Source organism: Macaca fascicularis, chromosome 4 (assembly GCF_037993035.2).
Source record: "Macaca fascicularis isolate 582-1 chromosome 4, T2T-MFA8v1.1".
NCBI classification, from domain to species: domain Eukaryota; kingdom Metazoa; phylum Chordata; class Mammalia; order Primates; family Cercopithecidae; genus Macaca; species Macaca fascicularis.
In genome coordinates this window covers 129,649,136-129,668,311 of record NC_088378.1, presented here as the reverse complement: position 1 = coordinate 129,668,311, position 19,176 = coordinate 129,649,136, and the positions used below count along the sequence as shown (strand labels likewise).

Below are 19,176 nucleotides of genomic sequence, written 5' to 3'. Positions count from 1 at the left end.
ATCAGTTTAGTTTTGGCAGCTTTGCTAGTGGAGCCATATTTCTTAAATTATTTAAGAAATGTAGGCCGGGCAGGGTGGCTTATGCCTGTAATCCCAGCACTTTGGGAGGCTGAGGTGGGCGGATGACAAGGTCAAGAGATCAAGACCATCCTGGCCAACATGGTGAAACCCCATTTCTAAACATACAAAAATTAGGCCAGGCGTGGTGGCTCATGCCTGTAATCCCAGCACTTTGCAAGGCCAAGGCAGGCAGATCACAAGTTCAGGAGATCGAGATCATCCTGGCTAACACAGTGAAACCCCGTCTCTACTAAAAATACAAAAAATTAGCTGGGCGTGGTGGCGGTCACCTGTAGTCCCAGCTACTCGGGAGGCTGAGGCAGGAGAATGGCGTGAACCCAGGAAGTAGAGCTTGCAGTGAGCCGAGATCGCACCACTACACTCCAGCCTGGGCGACAGAGCAAGACTCTGTCTCAAAAAATAAAAAATAAATACATAAAATAAAAATACAAAACTGCCAGGCACGGCGGCGCACACCTATAATCCCAGCACTTTGAGAGGCTGAGGCGGGCAGATCATGACCAAGAAACCCCGTCTCTACAAAAAATACAAAAAAAATTAGCTGGGCGTGGTGGCACGCACCTGTAGTCCCAGCTATTTGGGAGGCTGAGGCAGGAGTATGGCGTGAACCTGGGAGGTGGACCTTGCAGTGAGCCGAGATCACGCCACTGCACTCCAGCCTGGGCAACAGCGCAAGACTCTGTCTCCAAAAAAAAAAAAAAGAAGCTGGAAAAACACAAAAATTAGCTGGATGTGATGGTGTGTGCCTGTAGTCCCGGCTACTCGGGAGGCTAAAGGAGGAGAATCGCTTGGACCTGGGAGGAGGAGGCTTCAGTGAGCTGAGATCAAGGCACTGCACTCCAGCCTGGCAATAGAGCAAGACTCTATCTCAAAAAAAAAAAAAGAAAATATATTGCATTACCTGCCTCTTTTAGTGACACATTTCCTTTAATTGACACAAAGGAAAAAAGTACCCAAGTGGCAGTTCTTAAATCTGGTGTTCTCTAGACTTAAAGCTCATCGAATGTATGCTTAAATGTGAAGGAAAAGAACAAAAGTGAAAAACGCTGGAAATGTATGAGCCAAGACTGTGCCTAAAAGGCAAAGCGGGCTGGGTACAGTGGCTCACACCTGTAATCCCAACACTTTGGGAGGCTGAGGCGGGTGGATTACCTGAGGTCAGGAGTTGGAGACCACCCTGGCCAACATAATGAAACTCCATCTCTACTAAAAATACAAAAAATGAGCTGGGCGTGGTGGCGGGCGCCTCTAATCCCAGCTATTAGGGAGGCTGAAGCATGAGAATCGCTTGAATCTAGGAGGCGGAGGTTGCAGTCCAAGATTGTGCCGCTGTGCTCCAGCCTGGGCAACAAGTGTGAAACTCCATCACAAAAAATAAGGGTCGGGCATGGTGGCTCACGCTTGTAATCCCAGCACTTTGGGAGGCTGAAGCAGGTGGATCACCTGAGGTCAGGAGTTCAAGACCAGCCTGACCAACATGGAGAAAGCCCATCTCTACTAAAAATATAAAATTAGCTGGGCACGGTGGTGCACGCCTGTAATCCCAGCTACTTGGGAGGCTGAGGCAGGAGATTCGCTTGAACCCGGGAGGCAGAGGTTGTAGTGAGCCGAGATCGTGCCATTGCACTCCAGCCTGAGCAACAAGAGCAAAACTCCATCTCAAAATAAATAAATAAATAAATAATACTAATAAAACAAAATAAAGGCAAAGTTTTTATAATTTTTTTTTTTTTTTTAGCTTTTAGGGAACAGAGTCCCTCCTTACAATGCACAAGTCTAGAGAGTCTGTATTTACCACAATCAACTTCTGGAGATTTTCAGGAAATGCATTGTGTTCAAAATGTTGCCTATGCATTGTTTCATTCCATAAAAGCTGCAGCCTACAGAAAAATACAAATAAATAAACCTGGGTGAGAGCAAATGTAAATCAGGAGGCCAAAAACACAAGATCTGTGCATTTTATTTTTGTAAACAATATCTAAAACATACCTCAATATAAAAAACCAGAAACAAAATAACAAAAACAGGGCGTGAGAACAAAAAATACAGATGACAGGTTCTGTAGTTATGATACTGAATTGAGCTTCCTGTCAGCCAAAACTAGAAGGGAAACATGACCACTACCTGACTTTTGCAGAGGCTTTAGATCTGAGCACTTGGATCTGAAGACAGTTTCTCTTTAGATGTCTTCAAATAAGGGACAGTATCCTTGATGACAATACAGTACGTATATTAACAATTCTCCTAAGACCATCTCTGTGTATATCAAGGTTATACCTGGATGAATATTTCTGCAGCAGGCATGGGGTAGGCAGGCAATATGACCAAATATGTAGTTTGGATGCTCAAATGAAACAGAAGAAGGAGCTCAGGCAACCATGAAGCATGGTGCACGTATCAGGGTCAAATGTTCTAACCCTAAGATTGGGGTGCATGAGAACTGGAGAGGCCTCAATACTGAGACTTAGACGAAGGGTGTGGAATTAACTTCCTAGTGTGACTAATCCAACTTAGCTCAAAGTGACTCTGAGATCAGCCCTTCTCGCAAGTCAATTCATAAACGAATGCTTTAGTTACAGGAGGTATTAACTGCAAACGAACAGCCAAGAGCATTCCTGGGCATGTCCATTGAGCTCCATGTAGCAGAGGCCATTAACTGGGTCTCAGCAACCAAATTCTCTTTCATCTTGTAGTCACAGCATCCCTGAGTCTTAACTCGGCACATGACTGCCCAGATAAGAGGCTCTATGTCCCAGCATCTCTTTCAGCAAAGTGTGGCCACAGTGATTTGAGCAATGCTCAGTCCTATCTTTTTTAAAAAAACATATCTTTTCTCTCTCTCTTTCCCCAGGAGAATGCAGATATGGAGCTGATGAGTCTTCTTTGATATTGTGGGTAAGAAAACATACTGGGAATGGCTGAATAAGACAGAAGGAAACCAAGTTCCTGATAACCTTGTAGAGTTAAATCTGCCCTAGACCATCTGATTACCTCTCTATTATTAGGTGAGAAAAAAACAAACTTCAATCTTACAGCAGTTTGGCCTGTGGCTTAACATATTTCACAACAGAAGGGAAAGATGTCAGAAGGAGAGTTCAAAGGACTCAGGCAACATCCTAGGAAAGTCAATTCGCAAATCACTTCAGCAAACAGGTCAGAAAATGGTAACTATCAAACCAGTTGTGCCTTCCACTCTATCTCCAGGATAGAAGCCCAGTTACATCCTCTGACAAAAGGAAGAGGCTCTTATTACAGCACAATCCAAACATAAAATGCAGCATGTTCACGGTGGGCCTGAGACAAATCCCCAATAGTTGAGGATACAGACTGTTTCCCCCACCAATACCAGGCAGGGACATTCCTGTCCTACCTTTCCCCTAAAGGAGGCAGGGTCCAAACTTCTCCATTCTTCATAATTACCATTCTTGAGGATAGGCCAAATCCAGTAAGGAATGAAATAAAACAGCTGATGGGGGGCTCTGTGTGAGAGTCAGGGGGTTGGGGAGGGGACTCCAGAGCCCCAGAACAAAAGCCACAGCTGGGAACCAGAGAAGGAGAGTAGATTCCATGTCTACCCTGGGTTTCTGGGGTCCGGGGACCTGAGAGTCAGCACCTGCTTCTCCTGTGGAGTACCCCTGGTGACAGAGCTCAGCTGGCAGCTGCTTATCACTAACGAATCCCAGCCACCGGCACCTGCTGCTGCTTGCGGATCTTGTTGAAGAGTTCCATGTACTGGACCATGGTATCTGCTGGGCCGTAGACTGCATCATGTCTGTTCCCAAACACTGCGGGAGCGCCTGGTGTGTGGCTGCCTAGAAAACTCTGTAGGAACTCAAGCAGCAGGCTCCAGCAGTCACTAGCTACCACACAGGGGCCATACTCCACCTGGGAACCAAAAGCACAGAGAATGAGGGTGAATGAAGGCTAAGACAAGGTCTGCTTCTCTTGCACCTCCTGCCTCCTGCTCCCATCTTCCCCAACCCCAAGCTAAAGACACACACCTCCTAGCACAGTGTTGGTCCACAGGAAACATTCAACCCAAACACTGGGCTCAACACCCACATCTTTAGGCATCTTTGACATTTCTCTTTCTGGAGCTGTGCCAACCTGCAGCCCTCCCAGAGGATCCAGAAGCAGATCTGGGCCCCTTTTGATGATCTCAGGACTGTGTTGTCCCTGCTATGCTGGGTAAAGATTCAAGGAGAGCTCAAGAAAATTCTAAGAGACATGACAAAGATAAAGAGAAGGAAATGTGTGTGATGGTGTAAGTAGAGAGCAGAGTAGACACAAATGCTTATGAGTTTTTTTCAAGACCATATTTTACTCCCTAGGTAGAACCAACCTGGGCTCCAACCCTAAGAAAGAATTTCCCAAATAGTGTGGCATGGGCCAAAAAATATACATCTTAGGTTTTCTCCTTCTGCTCTCTTAATTATTTACTAGAGAGATGGCAGGGCAAAATTACTGGCAACCCTAAGGAGAAACAAGTAAATAAACAGGTGGGGTGTGTTTCTACTACAAGATTAGAAATGTGGAGGATAAACAGTAGGTCCTCAGTAGGTCTCAGCAAATCCAAGGTCTATCACAAGCTGAAAGGGTTAGGAAGTCTTGGTCCTAGAGGTTGCTGAGCAGAAACTACCACTAATGCCCTTTTCTCCAAGTGGGATTCTTCCTAGACTTTTCTATCCCCATGTTTCTACATTTTAAATCCCTACATAAATGTTGATCCTCCAGGAAGCATCACAACCAAAGTCAGCAGTGCTCATACTGGCTTGAATTCCCAGAGCAAACTGCCTCTTTTATGGCATTTTCAGACTAACTTCAAAAATAGTTTGTGTGTTTCGGCCTCACTCAATAAATAAATCACAAATTTTCAAAGGGTAGACCCTGCAAGCTTACTTGTTTTCTTATCTCAGTGCTGGGCACATTGTAAGTTGTGAACTTTCCCTGGTCCCAAAGAAGCCAGCTACTGCCACACTGCCACTCTCACTCCTTGTCACTATATATGTGTATGTATGCGCACACACACACACACACTCTCTCTCTCAGGGTCACAGATGAAGTGATCTCACACACAAACACCTCTTTCTCCATGAAAGAATGCAGACAGCATGTCAAAAGGAAAAGCATATTTTTGCTTCCCAACTTTTGATACCTATCTTAAAGCATACTAAGGAGAGCTATATGGGCATATGTGATTTAGGGCCCACCTCCAGAAAATTATTCCAAGAGTTGTCTTGGTCTGCTCCAGTACTTCTTCTCATGGGTGACTGTCCCTCCATATCATAACTCACCTGCCTTCCTTGACTATCTTTTCCCTTCTTTAGCAAGCCACCCTTCCTAATGAAGCTTTCTGCTTGCTTTGAACCCAGCTTCCCACTTCCTACTTCCCACCTTGTGTTAGAGAGTCTCAGTCTCTGAAGGATAAAAGATTCACGGAGAGAAAGCACAGATGCCTTGGAGTCCGGAATCAGGTAGGCATAAATATCTGTTGAAATTGAGAAGGACTGGAGGCTAGGTGTGGTGGCTCATACCTGTAATCCCAGCACTCTGCGGGGCTGAAGTGGGAGGATCACTTGAGCCCAGGGGTTTGAGACCAGCCTGGGCAACACCTCAAGACCTCATTTCTAATTAAAAAAAAAAAAAAAAAGGCCAGGCGCGGTGGCTCAAGCCTGTAATCCCAGCACTTTGGGAGGCCAAGACGGGCAGATCACGAGCTCAGGAGATCGAGACCATCCTGGCTAACACGGTGAAACCCCGTCTCTACTAAAAAATACAAAAAACTAGCCGGGCGAGGTGGCGGGCGCCTGTAGTCCCAGCTACTCGGGAGGCTGAGGCAGGAGAATGGCGTAAACCCGGGAGGCAGAGCTTGCAGTGAGCTGAGATCCGGCCACTGCACTCCAGCCTGGGCGACAGAGCGAGACTCTGTCTCAAAAAAAAAAAAAAAAAAATTTAAATTCGGTGGGTATAGTCCCAGGTACTTGGGAGACTGAGGTTGCAGGACCACTTGAGCCCTGGAGGTCAAGGCCTCAGTGTGCCAAGACTGAACCATTGCATTCCAGCCTGGGTGACAGAGCAAGACTCTGTCTCAAAAAAAAAAAAAAAATAGAGAACTGGAAAATCTTCAGAGCCCTTTGGTGAGCAGCCCCCTCAGCACATCCTGCTCCTATTTTCACCAAGTCTTACCTCCACAGAGATGCCCCGGGCACTGGGCCCCATTGTGACCGTGCCCACCTTCACCAGGAAGTCACAGTACTGGTACCGGGTGCCCCGGGTTTCAATCTTGCTGGCCTTAGCACTCTGGAAAAAGCCCTTGAGCTTCACCATAAGCACATCAAAGTTGGTGTCAGCAATAAGACAAGGGCCATTCTCAAAGAGAGCGAAACAGCTCAATGGGTACTCTGAGTTGTGCATCACATACATCAGCTTCCCGGTCTGACCTGCAAGGGACAGAGATCCTATTCATCATCAAGACTCTCACTGGCAAACCCCAGAGTAGACTCAAATGACTCCCCCCGGAATGAGGCGAGACAGCAATCTGGCACTACCTCAGCAGTTCTTGGTGTGGGGTGAGGGGAATCCTCTCACTGACTGCCTTTTCTAGAAAGGTAGGGGGGAATAGCAGGAGAGGCAGCATGTGGTAAGACCCACCCTGCTCTACAGAAAATGGTGAGGGGCACACAGGATACTTTAATAGTGTCGATTATGTTTTAATTCTTTTTTTTTTCTGTTGCCCAGGCTGGAGTGCAGTGGCACGATCTCGGCTCACTGCAAGCTCCGCCTCCCGGGTTCATGCCATTCTCCTGCCTCAGCCTCCCGAGTAGCTGGGACTACAGGTGCCCACCACCACGCCCGGCTAATTTTTTGTATTTTTTCTGAGTAGAGGCAGGGTTTCGCCATGTTTGCAAGGATGGTCTCGATCTCCTGACCTCGTGATCCACCCGCCTCGGCCTCCCAAAGTGCTGGGATTACAGGCGTGAGCCACCGCACCTGGCCTGATTATGTTTTAATTCTTAAGTTGAGTGGTGGGCTCACCGATGGTCTATACGTAAAGTCTAACTCCCACAGACTTTACATATAATCTTTTGTATGTTATCATGTATTACATAAGTAAAATGAAAGTAACAGCATTTGGGCATGCCAAAGGAAGTAGCTGCTCCCTTCTTCTGCGCATTCCTCCTCACCTCAGCTTCCTCCCTCTTTGAGATCTAGTAAATGGTCCTACAGAAGCAGCAAAGGGGAGTGTCTGAGCATAAGCAGGGAAAGGTAGATGGGAGCCAAGCTGTGATAGGTCTTGTCTACCATGCCTCAAGAAGTTTATACTGTATCCTGAAACCAACGGCAAACCATTGGAGAATTTTTAGAAGTCTAGCCAACTTGGGAAGCAAGCAGCACACTACAGCAGAGAGAATTCAGGATCTGGTTCGGAAGTTCAACTTTCAAGCCCCAGCTCACCCCTTCCAGTCTCTAAGAAATGAGTTTTCTCATTGATTTCCATAGACTTTTTGCAATAAGAATGGAAAGCTATATACATTTAGTTAAGTAGAAAACAGAAGAAGGAAGGGCTGGGAACAGTGGCTCACATCTGTAACCCCAACACTTTGGGGAGGCTGAGGCGGGTGGATCACTTGAGGTCAGGAGTTCGAGACCAGCCTGACCAACATGGTGAAACCATATCTCTACTAAAAATACAAAAATTATCTGGGTATGGTGGTGCATGCCTGTAATCCCAGTTACTTGGGAGGCTGAGGCACGATAATCACTTGAACCCAGGAGGTGGAAGTTGCACTGAGCTGAGATCATGTCACTGCGCTCCAGCCTGGGCAACAGAGCAATACTCTATCTTCCAAAAAAAAAAACAGAAGGCAAAAACTGGAAAGCAAGATTCCTCTTTCATACACTATAAGAATTAATGGATAGACTGCCACAATCCCACATGCTTATTACATACATAAGCCATTCCCAACACTTTTCTTAGGGCTTAAGAAACATACAAGCAGAGGACTTAGCCCCTGACTTCAAGAAGCTGACAATCAGGCCGGGGGCGGTGGCTCACGCCTGTAATCCCAGCACTTTGGGAGGCCATGGTGGGTGGATCACTTGAGGTCAGGAGTTCGAGACCAGCCTGGCCAACATGGTAAAACCTCGTCTCTACTAAAAATACAGAAATTAGCCAGGCATGGTGGCACGCGCCTGTAATTCCAGCTACTTGGGAGGCTAAGGCAGGAGAATCACTTGAACTCAAAGAGGCAGAGGTTGCAATGAGCCGAGATCATGCCACTACACTCCAGCCTGGGTGATAGCGAGATTCCATCTCAAAAAAGCAAAAAAAGCTGACAATCTCATGAGAGAGATAGGCTAAAAACTTTTTTTTTTTTTTTTTGAGACAGCGTCTCACTGTGTCGCCCAGGCTGGAGTGCAATGGCGTGATCTTGGCTCACCGCAACCTCCGCCTCTTAGGTTCAAGTGATTCTCCTGCCTCAGCCTTCTGCGTAGCGAGGATTATAAGTGTGTGCCACCACACCTGGCTAATTTTTGTATTTTTAGTAGAGATGGGGATTCACCATGTTGGCCAGACTGGTCTTGAACTCCTGACCTCAGGTGATCTGCCGATCTTGGCCTCCCAAAGTGCTGAGATTCCAGGCATTAGCCACCACGCCCAGCTGAGATAGGCTAAAAACTTTTTTTTTTTTTTTTTTTGAGACAGAGTCTCACTCTGTCTCCCAGACTGGAGTATAGTGGCACGATCTCGGCTCACTGCAACCTCTGCCTCCCGGGTTCAAGTGATTCTCCTGCCTCAGCCTCCCAAGTAGCTGGGATTACAAGCACCCGCCACCAGGCCCGGCTAATTTTTTGTATTTTTAGTAGAGACAGGGTTTCACCGTGTTGGTCAGGCTGGTCTCAAACTCCTGACTTCAGGTGATCCACCCACCTCGGCCTCCCAAAGTGCTGGGATTAGAGGCATGAGCCACCGAGCCTGGTGGCTAAAAACTTTTTAAAAGACCATGAAATAAAACAAGTTACTACCAAGGAAAGACCACAAGTCTTTCGGAAGAAAGGAAAGACTTCAGGATAGGAAAAGATTAAAGTGAACAAGTCAGCAGGAAAAAAAAATAGGATTTGGCCGGGCATGGCTCACATCTGTAATCCCAGCACGTTCGGAGGCTGAGGCGGGTGGATCATGAGGTCAGGAGATCAAGACCATCCTGGCTAACACGGTGAAACCCCATACTAAAAATACAAAAAATTAGCCGGGCATGGTGGCAGGCGCCTGCAGTCCCAGCTACTTGGGAGGCTGAGGCAGGAGAATGGCATGAACCCGGGAGGCGGAGCTTGCAGTGACCCGAGATCGCGCCACTGCACTCCAGCCTGGGCGACAGAGTGAGACTCTGCCTCAAAAAAAAAAAAAAAAAAAAGGGATTTGAACTGCGATATGAAGAGAAGATAGGATCCAGCCACACAAAGGAAGAAGACATTCTAGATAGGGGGTAAGAGTGTGGGAATGAAAAGGGTGCAAGGGTTGGGGGAGCAGAGGTCATGTGGCTTCCCTATATAGGCCACTGTTCATGAACACAGGAGGCTCTGCACAGATCCTCCAGGACACATCCCTCCTCCTGACTGCTTGCTGACGATTCACACCTGTCACCTCCTAAATCCAGTTCAAACCTTCTGGACTCTCAAGAAAAAAATCCATCCAAAGCTGACCTCGTCATTCTGTTCTGTCTACTCACTATAATTACATAATTTATTCATGCTATATAAGTCTGCAAGTGTTACTGTCTTGGAAATATCTTAAAAGTCAACTAAGGGATACGTGTGTGCGCGCGCGCTTAATGAAGAAGGCACTTCTAGTTGTTATAGACAATAACATTTTCCTTTTCTTTCTTTTGAGACACGGTGTTGCTCTGTCACCTAGGCTGGAGTGTAGTGGCATGAACACAGCTCACTGAAGCCTCAACCTCCTGAGCCCAAGCAATCCTCCTGCCTCAGCCTCCCACGTAGCTGAGACCACCATGCCCACCATTTAAAAAAAATTTTTTTTTGAGACGGAGTCTCACTCCGTCACCCAGGCTGGAGTGCAGTGGCGCAGTCTCGGTTCACTGCCAGACTGCCAGCTCCGCCTCCCAGGTTCACACCGTTCTCCTGCCTCAGCCTCCCGGGTAGCTGGGACTACAGGCGCCCACCACCACGCCTGGCTATTTTTTTGTATTTTTAGTAGAGACGGGGTTTCACCATGTTAGCTAGGATGGTTTCGATCTCCTGACCTCATGATCCACCTGCCTTGGCCTCCCAAAGTGCTGGGATTACAGGTGTGAGCCACTGTGCCCAGACTTTTTTTTTTTTTTTTTTTTTTTTTTTTTTTTTTTGTAGAGACGAGATCTTACCTAGGCTGGCCTCAAACTCCTAGACTCAAGCAATCCTCTCACCTCTACTTCCCAAAGTGCTAGGATTACAGGTATGAGCCACTGCACTCAGCTGACAATAGTACTTTTTTTTTTTTTTTTTTTGGAGATGGAGTCTAGCTCTGTTGCCTAGGCTGGAGTTCAATGGAGTGATCTCGGCTCACTGCAGCCTCTGCCTCCCAAGTTCAAGCGATTCTCCTGCCTCAGACTCCTGAGTAGCTGGGATTACAGGCACCTGTCACCACACCTGGCTAATTTTTGTATTTTCAGTAGAGACGGGGTTTCACCATGTTGGCCGGGCTGGTCTCAAGCTCCTGACCTCAGGTGATCTGCCCACCTCGGCCTCCCAAAATGCTGGGATTCCAGGTGTGAACCACCGCGCCTAGCCGACAATCGTATTTTCTATCACAGCAAAATCCTTTCATGTCTGTACCACCTTGTGAAGCAAGGAGAACCAAGTTTACTGTCCCCCTTCTAAAGATGAGGAAAATGAAGCTAATTGGATCCCAGAGCAGCAGCAGTAGCAGAACCACCTGGGAACTTATTAGAAATGCAAATTATAGCCAGGGCGCTCACGCCTGTAATATCAACACTTCAGGAGGCCAAGGCGGGGAGGATCGCTTGAGCCCAGGAGTTTGAGACCAGCCTGGGCAACATAGGGAGACCTTGACTCTACAAAAAAATAAAAAAGTTAGCCAGGTATACTGGCACGCACCTGTGGCCCCAGCTATTTAGGATGCTGAGGCTGGAGGATCACTGGAGCCCAGCAGGTCGAGGCAATAATGAGCTGTGATCATGCCATTGCACTCCAGCCTGGGTGACAGACTACTAAGTCAGGAACTTTGGGGTGGGGTCTAGCAGTCTGTGTGGTAACAAGCCTTTCAGATGATGCTAATGCTGATCAAGTGTGAAAATCACTGAACTACAGGCACAGAGCCAGTAACCAGCAAGACTGAAGCTCCAGTCCAGGCCTGCTCACCCCAAGTTTATTGCTCTTTCCATTGTTCCCTACTGCCTGCCATGAAGGTGTTCTGTCTCCCCAACTAGACTGGAACTTCTTGAAAGTGAGGGCCTGCTCAGCCCACACCAGGTAGTTTCACTAGAAGTCATATGTCATTTCATATCTATATCCAAATGTTTTATTACCCAAATGCTTTTGTAATTATCTTTTCATTCTTACCTCCTTCATATTGAAGGCAACACAAATGGAACTGCAATTTTATCAACGATGATAAAAGAGCTCAGTACAACTCTTAGCTACTTAAATACTACATTAAATATTACATGACAAGCCGGGTGCAGTGGCTCATGCCTGTAATCCCAGCACTTTGGGAAGCCAAGGTGGGCAGATCACAAGGTCAGGAGTTCGAGACTAGCCTGGCCAACATGGTGAAACCCCATCTCTACTAAAAACACAAAAATGAGCCAGGCATGGTGGAGCACACCTGTAGTCCCAGCTACTCGGGAGGCTGAGGCAGGAGAATTGCTTGAACTCGGGAGGTGGAGGTTGCAGTGAGCCGAGACTGCACCACTGCACTCCAGCCTGGGCAACAAGAGCAAAATTCCATCTCAAAAAAAAAAAAAAAATTACATGACAATCTCAGTTCTACATGCTTTGCATGTATTAACTTATTTAGCACAACATGAGGAGAGAAATACTATGATTATCTTCATTTTATAGATGACAGAAGTGTATTGGGGAAGAGTCCAAAAACAGAGCCCATGTCAGATAGTGTTGGTAGAAGAAATGTATACGGGGAACAAATACACGGGTTGGAAGAAAGGAAAAACCAAACAGGATGGTGGGACAACCCAAAGATTAGCAACACAGGAAGCTACTACCATTCTTAAGGCTAAAGGGAAAAGAAAATATGTGCTGTTATCAGAGGCAGGAATGAGGGCTGCCTAGCAGAAGCTAGAACCAAGGAAGTGAAGACACAGCCATGGCTAGAGACACTGCCCAAAGCAGAGGGAGAGGAACACTGTGGGCTTCCTTTCTCCCATCCTCTAATCTTCTCTGGTGCCTCTCAATAACCAAAGCTAACTAGGAGAGGGCCTGGAAAATACAGCTTACAGGGGAAGTGCAGGAAATGGATCTAAGGGAAACAGGTACGTGAGAGGCGTGGAAATAGTAACAGATAGGTTGTTGGAGTTACCTACAGGTACACAGTTAGAATGTGGCAAAGCCAGGACTCAGGGCTCTGGCTCCCCAGTGATAACCAGTGTTATGGAACTGTTCAAGGTCAAGTTACTGCAGAGCCAAGACTAAGAGAAACAAGTTCCCTAACTCATATCCAAAGAGTTTCTCATTGCCTGAGCCCAGGAGTTAAGAGCTTGCAGTGAGCTGTGATCATGCCACTGTACAGTTGGGCAACAAAGTGAGACCCTCACTCTAAAAAGAAAAAAAAAAAAATCCTCTCTCCCTCCCAACCACCATCCCCCATCATCCACACCCCATCTCATCACTCAATCCACTAAAAAGAACAATTGATTTATGCTAATGAGGAGGTCAATGCCAATGGTTAGGTGTAGGAAAACAGGAACTCTATAAAAAGAAACTTCTAGAAGCCCTAAAGCTCTAAAAGAATCATAAACAAAGACTTCTGGGCCTAAAACAAGTCTTTCTCAAATTTCAGAGTGCATAAGGATTGTCTGGATTATTAAATGTAGATTACGTGGCCTACAGCAGCAGTCAATCAGTAAACAAGGCCAGGAATCTGCAACTCTAACAAGCATCCCAGGTGATTCTGATGTGGTTAGTCAGTGATTAACCCTCTGAGAAACATTGCTTTTAGAGTTCAAACTGCACAAAACAAAAAGCACTCAAAGAACACAAGGGCCAGGCATGGTGGCTCATGCCTGTCATCTCAGCACTTCGGGAGGCCCTTGCTGGTGGATCCCCTGAGCTCAGGAGTTTGATACCAGCTACTTGAGAAGCTAAGGTGGAAGGATGTCTTGTGACTGGGAGTTTGAGACGAACTTGGGCAGCATAGTAAGACACTCCCATGACCCCACCCAAACGTGAAAAAATCAGCCAGGCATGGTGGCACATGCCAGTAGTTTCAGCTACTCAGGAGGCTAAGGTGGGAGGATCACCTGACCCCAGGAGTTTGAGGCTGCAGTGAGCTATGAGACACCAAAGCACTCCAGCCTGGACAACAAAGCAAGACTATCTCTTAAAAAAAAAAACACACACACACACACAAAGAAATTTTGGGATGTAACAGATATGTTTAGTACCTTGGTTGTGGTGATGATATCATAGGTGTATGCATATATCCAAACTCATTAAGATGTATGCATTAGATGTGTGCAACTGCTTGTATATCAACTATACCTCAATAAAGCTTTAGCCAGGAGTGGCGGCTCATACCTATAATCCCAATACTTTGGGAAGCTGAGGCCGGATAGTCCCTTCAGGCCAGGAATTCAAAACCAGCCTGGTCAACATAGGGAGACCCTGTCTCTACAAAAAATTTAAAATATTAGCCAGGTGTGGTGGCTCATGCCTGTCATGTCAGCTACTCAGGAGGCCAAGTCAGGAGGCCAAGGTGGAAGGATCACTTGAGCCCAGGGGGTCGAGGCTGCAGTCAGTGAGCTGTGATCATGCCACTGCACTCCAGCCTGGGCGACAGAGTAAGACCCTGTCTCAACAAAATAAATAAAATAAAATAAAATAAAATAAAGCTTTCAAAGGCCCTATTCTAAGAAATAAAGAACCAATAATTAATGAATTCAGAAACACATCTCGCCACATGTTTAAGAACACCACCCTTAGCAGAAAAGCAGAAATACTTCAATTAACACAAATGTCTATTAACTCCAACCCTCGTTCCAGCCATCCTACAGACCCATGTCACTGACCTTGGCTGCCAAGGGTAGATGCAGCCGTATGGTAAGTCTCACAGTCCACACAAAATGTTCCTTGCTTCTCTGCCCCAAGCATCTCCAATTTCCGGGTAAGGAGCTCTACGGTTTGCTGAACACTCTTGCCCTCAGCCACAGGCATCTGGGACACACTGGAAAGGAGAGCACCAAATTGTCAGTTATCCAGAGACACACATGTGCTCACTGAGCCACTCACTCGCCCACAGCATCACAGCTCGTCAGGGCCAAAAGTTATCTTGGAAATTACCTACTCTGACCGTCTCCCAACCCCTGCAACTTTATTATAAATTTTAAAAAAAATTTTTTTTGGCCAGGCATGGTGGCTCATGCCTGTAATCCCAGCACTTTGGGAGGTCAAAGTGGGCGGATCACGAGGTCAGGAGTTCAAGACAAGAATGGCCAACATGGTGAAACCCTGTCTCTATTAAAAATACAAAAATTATTTAGCTGGGCGTGGTAGCAGGCGCCTGTAATCCCAGCTACTTGTGAGGCTGAGGCAGGAGAATCATTTGAACCTGGGAGGCAGAGCTCGCAGTAAGCCGAGATTGCACCATTGTATTCCAGTGTGGGCAACAGGGCGAGACTCGATCTTAAAAAAAAAAAAAAAGTTAAGACCAGTCAAGTGCAGTAGTTAGAATGGGGAAGAGTAGAACAAGGAGTCCAATCTGTAACCGAATGTGAACAATCAATTAAGATAACTCATTACACTTGGACCAGTCCCCCATTTTAAAGACAAGGAATAGAGGACCACTGTCCCTGAGAGCCCCTCTAAGAACTGAAGCATAGTTCTCAGGATTCTCACACCAGAGCAATGAACTTCCTATCATGGGACATTCTCAAGTGTGGCATGCCGAAGATTCTAGATGGCACACAGGCTGAGCATTCAATAATGCTGAGTTATATAATGAAAAAGGGATTCCTTTTGCAACTCTTTCAGTTCTGACTACATCAAGGACAAAGTCTCAGTTTGGGTTAACACGTTTTTACCAACTCTGTGGAGCTGTTCAGCACAGTAGCCCAGAGCCACAGGTGGCTGGGACTAGTGTATTGGACACTGCTGTTAGAGAACATTTCCATCATCACAGAAAGTTCTAGTCAACAGCCCTAGGAACAGAAAAAAAGCAGCCTTCAAGTTTATAATCTTCGGGAATGAGAGGCAACAGTATTCACAAAAATTGAATCAAAACAATGGAACAAAACAAAACAAAAAAAACATTTCCAAGGTTTCCTCCTATGGTGAGTGAACCTCATATGGTGGCTTCCCCTTTAGAGTGGTAGGTAACAATTGCCAACCAACAACGTGCCAGTCTGCGTCCTAAGGCCTTTAGATGAATTAACTCTCCAAATCCTCACAATAGTCCTATGAAGATGTTATTTATCAACTTGTTACAAATAAGGAAACTGCCGGGCACTGTGGCTCACACCTGTAATCCCAGCACTTTGGAAGGCCGAGGTGGGAGGATCACTTGAGGTCAGAAGTTCAAGACTAGCCTAGCCAACATGGTGAAACCCTGTCTCTACCAAAAATACAAAACTTAGCCAGGCGTGGTGGTGTGTGCCTGTAATCCCAGCTACATGGGAGGCTGAGGCAGGAGAATTGCTTGAAACCAGGAGGCGGAGGTTGCAGTGAGCCAAGATCGCACCACTGCCTTCCAGTCTGGACAACAAGAGCGAAACTCCATCTCAAAAAGAAAAAAAAAAGAGGAAATTTAAGTACAGTACAAAGAGGTTAAATAACTTGCACTAGGTCACACAGTTAATGCGTGGTACACCCAAGACTCAAAGCCCAGCAACCTGGTTTCATGTCCATGCTCTTAACCACTAACTAGACTGCCTGTATAGGGATGTAGTGCCTGTTAAAACATTTTTAAGGAAAAGATCAATTTAAAAAATTAATAAACAATAGTACAGGCAGTACTTAGCTATATAGAAATCAAGAAAACAGTCATAGATGACATTGCTTTATGATCAACTAAATGAATCTATTAGGGTAGAGTCCTTCTGTTGCTAAAAATTGTCACTACTCTATCAGAAAAAGCACTGATAAACAATGTTGCTAATGTGCCTTATGTTGAAATATAAAAGAATCCCTAAACTGACGCTACAAGGGACAGAAGTCCTAGGATTCTGAAAACGTTGATAAGGGTGCCAACAGAGAGCCCTTGCCCTGGAGCTGCCTTCTCCATTTATTTATTTATTTATTTATTTATTTATTTTTTTTTTTTTTGAGACGGAGTCTCGCTCTGTCACCCAGGCTGGAGTGCAGTGGCCGGATCTCTGCTCACTGCAAGCTCCGCCTCCCGGGTTTACGCCATTCTCCGGCCTCAGCCTCCCGAGTAGCTGGGACTACAGGCGCCCGCCACCTCGCCCGGCTAGTTTTTTGTATTTCTTAATAGAGACGGGGTTTCACCGTGTTAGCCAGGATGGTCTCGATCTCCTGACCTCGTGATCCGCCCGTCTCGGCCTCCCAAAGTGCTGGGATTACAGGCTTGAGCCACCGCGCCCGGCCTGCCTTCTCCATTTAAAAAGCAGGGGTGGCTGGGCACGGTGGCTCGTGTCTGTAATGCCAATACTTTGGGACACCAAAGCAGGAGGCTCGCTTGAGTTCAGGAATTCAAGACCTGGATGTACAAAACAGCAAGAACCCATTTCTATTTATTTAAAAAAGAGCATGGGGTTCCAGGGTTCTACGCTGCATCCTTTCTATTTCCATCCCTCACATATCTTGCTTCCATTAAGGAACACAGGAGGATCATGATGTGAACTGTGGGAAACAAGAGTGCAATCACTGAGAAACCTGCAAGAACCTGGGCTACCAGGAGGAAAAGTATTTCCCCTACACATGCTTTTGTATGAGAAGCCTATAGCCACTGGCTTCAGATATCCTGGCCTCTGGGTTTCTCCCACGGGGAAAAATGCTCACATCTACTGAGATAAGAAAAAAATGTTCTGGGACCTGGCACCTTACAACTAACGCCTCCACAAGCACTGGACCCATACCTTTCCCTGCTACCTCATCTTCTTCCAACGGAGACTTAAAACCTATGAAAGATAAAAACTCCTCTGAAACTAGACTAACCATGGAATTAAACATAGTGGGAAACGGGTCCTAAAGAGATAAAGTGCCTGGAACCATGATCTCCTTATTTTCAATAGCCTCTTTTTCCCTCTGGACCCAAGATCTTAAAATGGGCAAATTAGAAACAGACACAAGCTGGTCTAACTGCATTTGATGGCTGAGGGAAGGGTAGGCAAAAATCTTGGCCGGTCGCGGTGGCTCACGTCTGTAATCCCAGCACTTTGGGAGGCCGAAGCGGGCGGATCACCTGAGGTCTGGAGTTCGAGACCAGCCTGACCAACATGGAGAAACCCCGTCTCTACCAAAAATACAAAATTAGCCGGGCGTGGTGACGCATGCCTGTAATCCCAGCTACTCCGGAGTCTGAGGAAGGAGAATGGCTTGAACCCGCGAGGCGGAGGTTGCTGTGAGCCGAGATCGCGCCATTGCACTCCAGTCTGGGCAACAAGAGCGAAACTCCGTCTCAAAAAAAAAAAAAAGAAAGAAAGAAAAAGAAATAAAGAAAAATAAAGAAAATCTTTAAAAATACTGTTTCCTGATTGCTTATAACACACTCCCTCTAACCCTGTCTGCAGGTGGGTCACAGTCCAAAGACCCTATTTCCAACCCTGACGTCCCATTGCGGGCAGTACTATGGCCTCACGGGAAGGAAAATAAATCTAGAAGGGAATGAGGTACACAACCATTGATAGGTTCCTGGGATAAAAACTTTGCTTTGTCGGCCGGGCGCGGTGGCTCAAGCCTGTAATCCCAGCACTTTGGGAGGCCGAGACGGGCGGATCACGAGGTCAGGAGATCGAGACCATCCTGGCTAACACGGTGAAACCCCGTCTCTACTAAAAATACAAAAAACTTACCCGGGCGAGGTGGCAGGCGCCTGTAGTCCCAGCTACTCGGGAGGCTGAGGCAGGAGAATGGCGTGAACCCGGGAGGCGGAGCTTGCAGTGAGCTGAGATCCGGCCACTGCACTCCAGCCTGGGTGACAGAGCGAGACTCCGTCTCAAAAACAAACAAACAAACAAAAAAAAAAACAAAAAACTTTGCTTTGTCGACACCAGCCTGGCCAATATGGTGAAATCCCATTTCTACTAAAAATACAAAAAATAGCCGGGCGTGGTGGTGGGCGCCTGTAGTCCCAGCTACTCGGAAGGCTGAGGCAGGAGAATCGCTTGAACCCAAGAGGCGGAGGGTGCAGTGAGCCAAGATCGCACCACTGCACTCCAGCCTGGCGACAGAGCGAGACTCCGTCTTAAAGAAAAAAAAAAAAAAAAAAAAAAAACTTCGCTTTGCTTTCCCGCCTTCCAAGAGGAAGGGGCGCATCTCCGAGGAAACAAGGCCGGGGAACCCGCGGCTCGCACGGCATCCTCTCATCCACACAACCCGAGGACAGCTCCCAGGGGACGGCGGACCACGGTCAAGGTCCTCTTTTCGGCCCTTCACAACTCCAAGCTCCGCCCTACAAAACCCCCTGCAGTCCTACCAAGTCACTCCCATGGCGTCGGGCCAGGAAGGCGGCCGGATCACACGGTAGAAACGCAGGGTTCCCTATCCGCCCACAGAAACTGCTTCAGTTCCCCAACACAACCTTCGGTCTCGGAAGAGACTCCGGAAATACGTAAAAACAGAGCGCCGGGTCCACGCCTTCCCCAAGGAGTGGGGCGGGTCTCAGGGCCCCTCGGTGACACCTCTAGTGACATCATCTGCGGATTCCCGCCCACAGGTTTC

General features: G+C 46.9%; 1 protein-coding gene across 3 annotated transcripts; it reads right to left on the bottom strand.

Moving 5' to 3' along the window:
- Window positions 1–2,025: 2,025 nt before the first annotated feature.
- MED20 (mediator complex subunit 20) lies at window positions 2,026–19,046 on the bottom strand. 3 transcript variants are annotated; one of them, XM_065544056.2, is made up of 4 exons: window positions 18,309–19,046; window positions 14,349–14,503; window positions 6,268–6,521; window positions 2,026–3,966 (listed from the first exon to the last, which is right to left on the bottom strand). In XM_065544056.2, exons 2-4 carry the CDS (start codon window positions 14,491–14,493, stop codon window positions 3,751–3,753), a joined length of 615 nt encoding a protein of 204 aa, XP_065400128.1. In that variant the 5' UTR covers window positions 14,494–14,503; window positions 18,309–19,046; the 3' UTR covers window positions 2,026–3,750. The 3 variants fall into 3 exon arrangements, with proteins under 3 accessions (XP_065400128.1, XP_045246813.2, XP_045246814.1); XM_045390878.2 differs by having other exon boundaries at window positions 18,932–19,046; XM_045390879.2 differs by lacking the exon at window positions 14,349–14,503 and having other exon boundaries at window positions 18,932–19,046.
- Between the last annotated feature and the right edge of the window lie 130 nt (window positions 19,047–19,176).

What these genes read in the sequence shown, in the direction of transcription:
- MED20 (XM_045390878.2), bottom strand. An exon ending in ATCTACCCTTGGCAGCCAAG is followed by an intron (nt 6,522 to 14,348) that starts GTCAGTGACATG and finishes TGTCCCTTGCAG; the next exon opens with GTCAGACCGGGAAGCTGATG. An exon ending in CCCGGGGCATCTCTGTGGAG is followed by an intron (nt 3,967 to 6,267) that starts GTAAGACTTGGT and finishes TTTGGTTCCCAG; the next exon opens with GTGGAGTATGGCCCCTGTGT.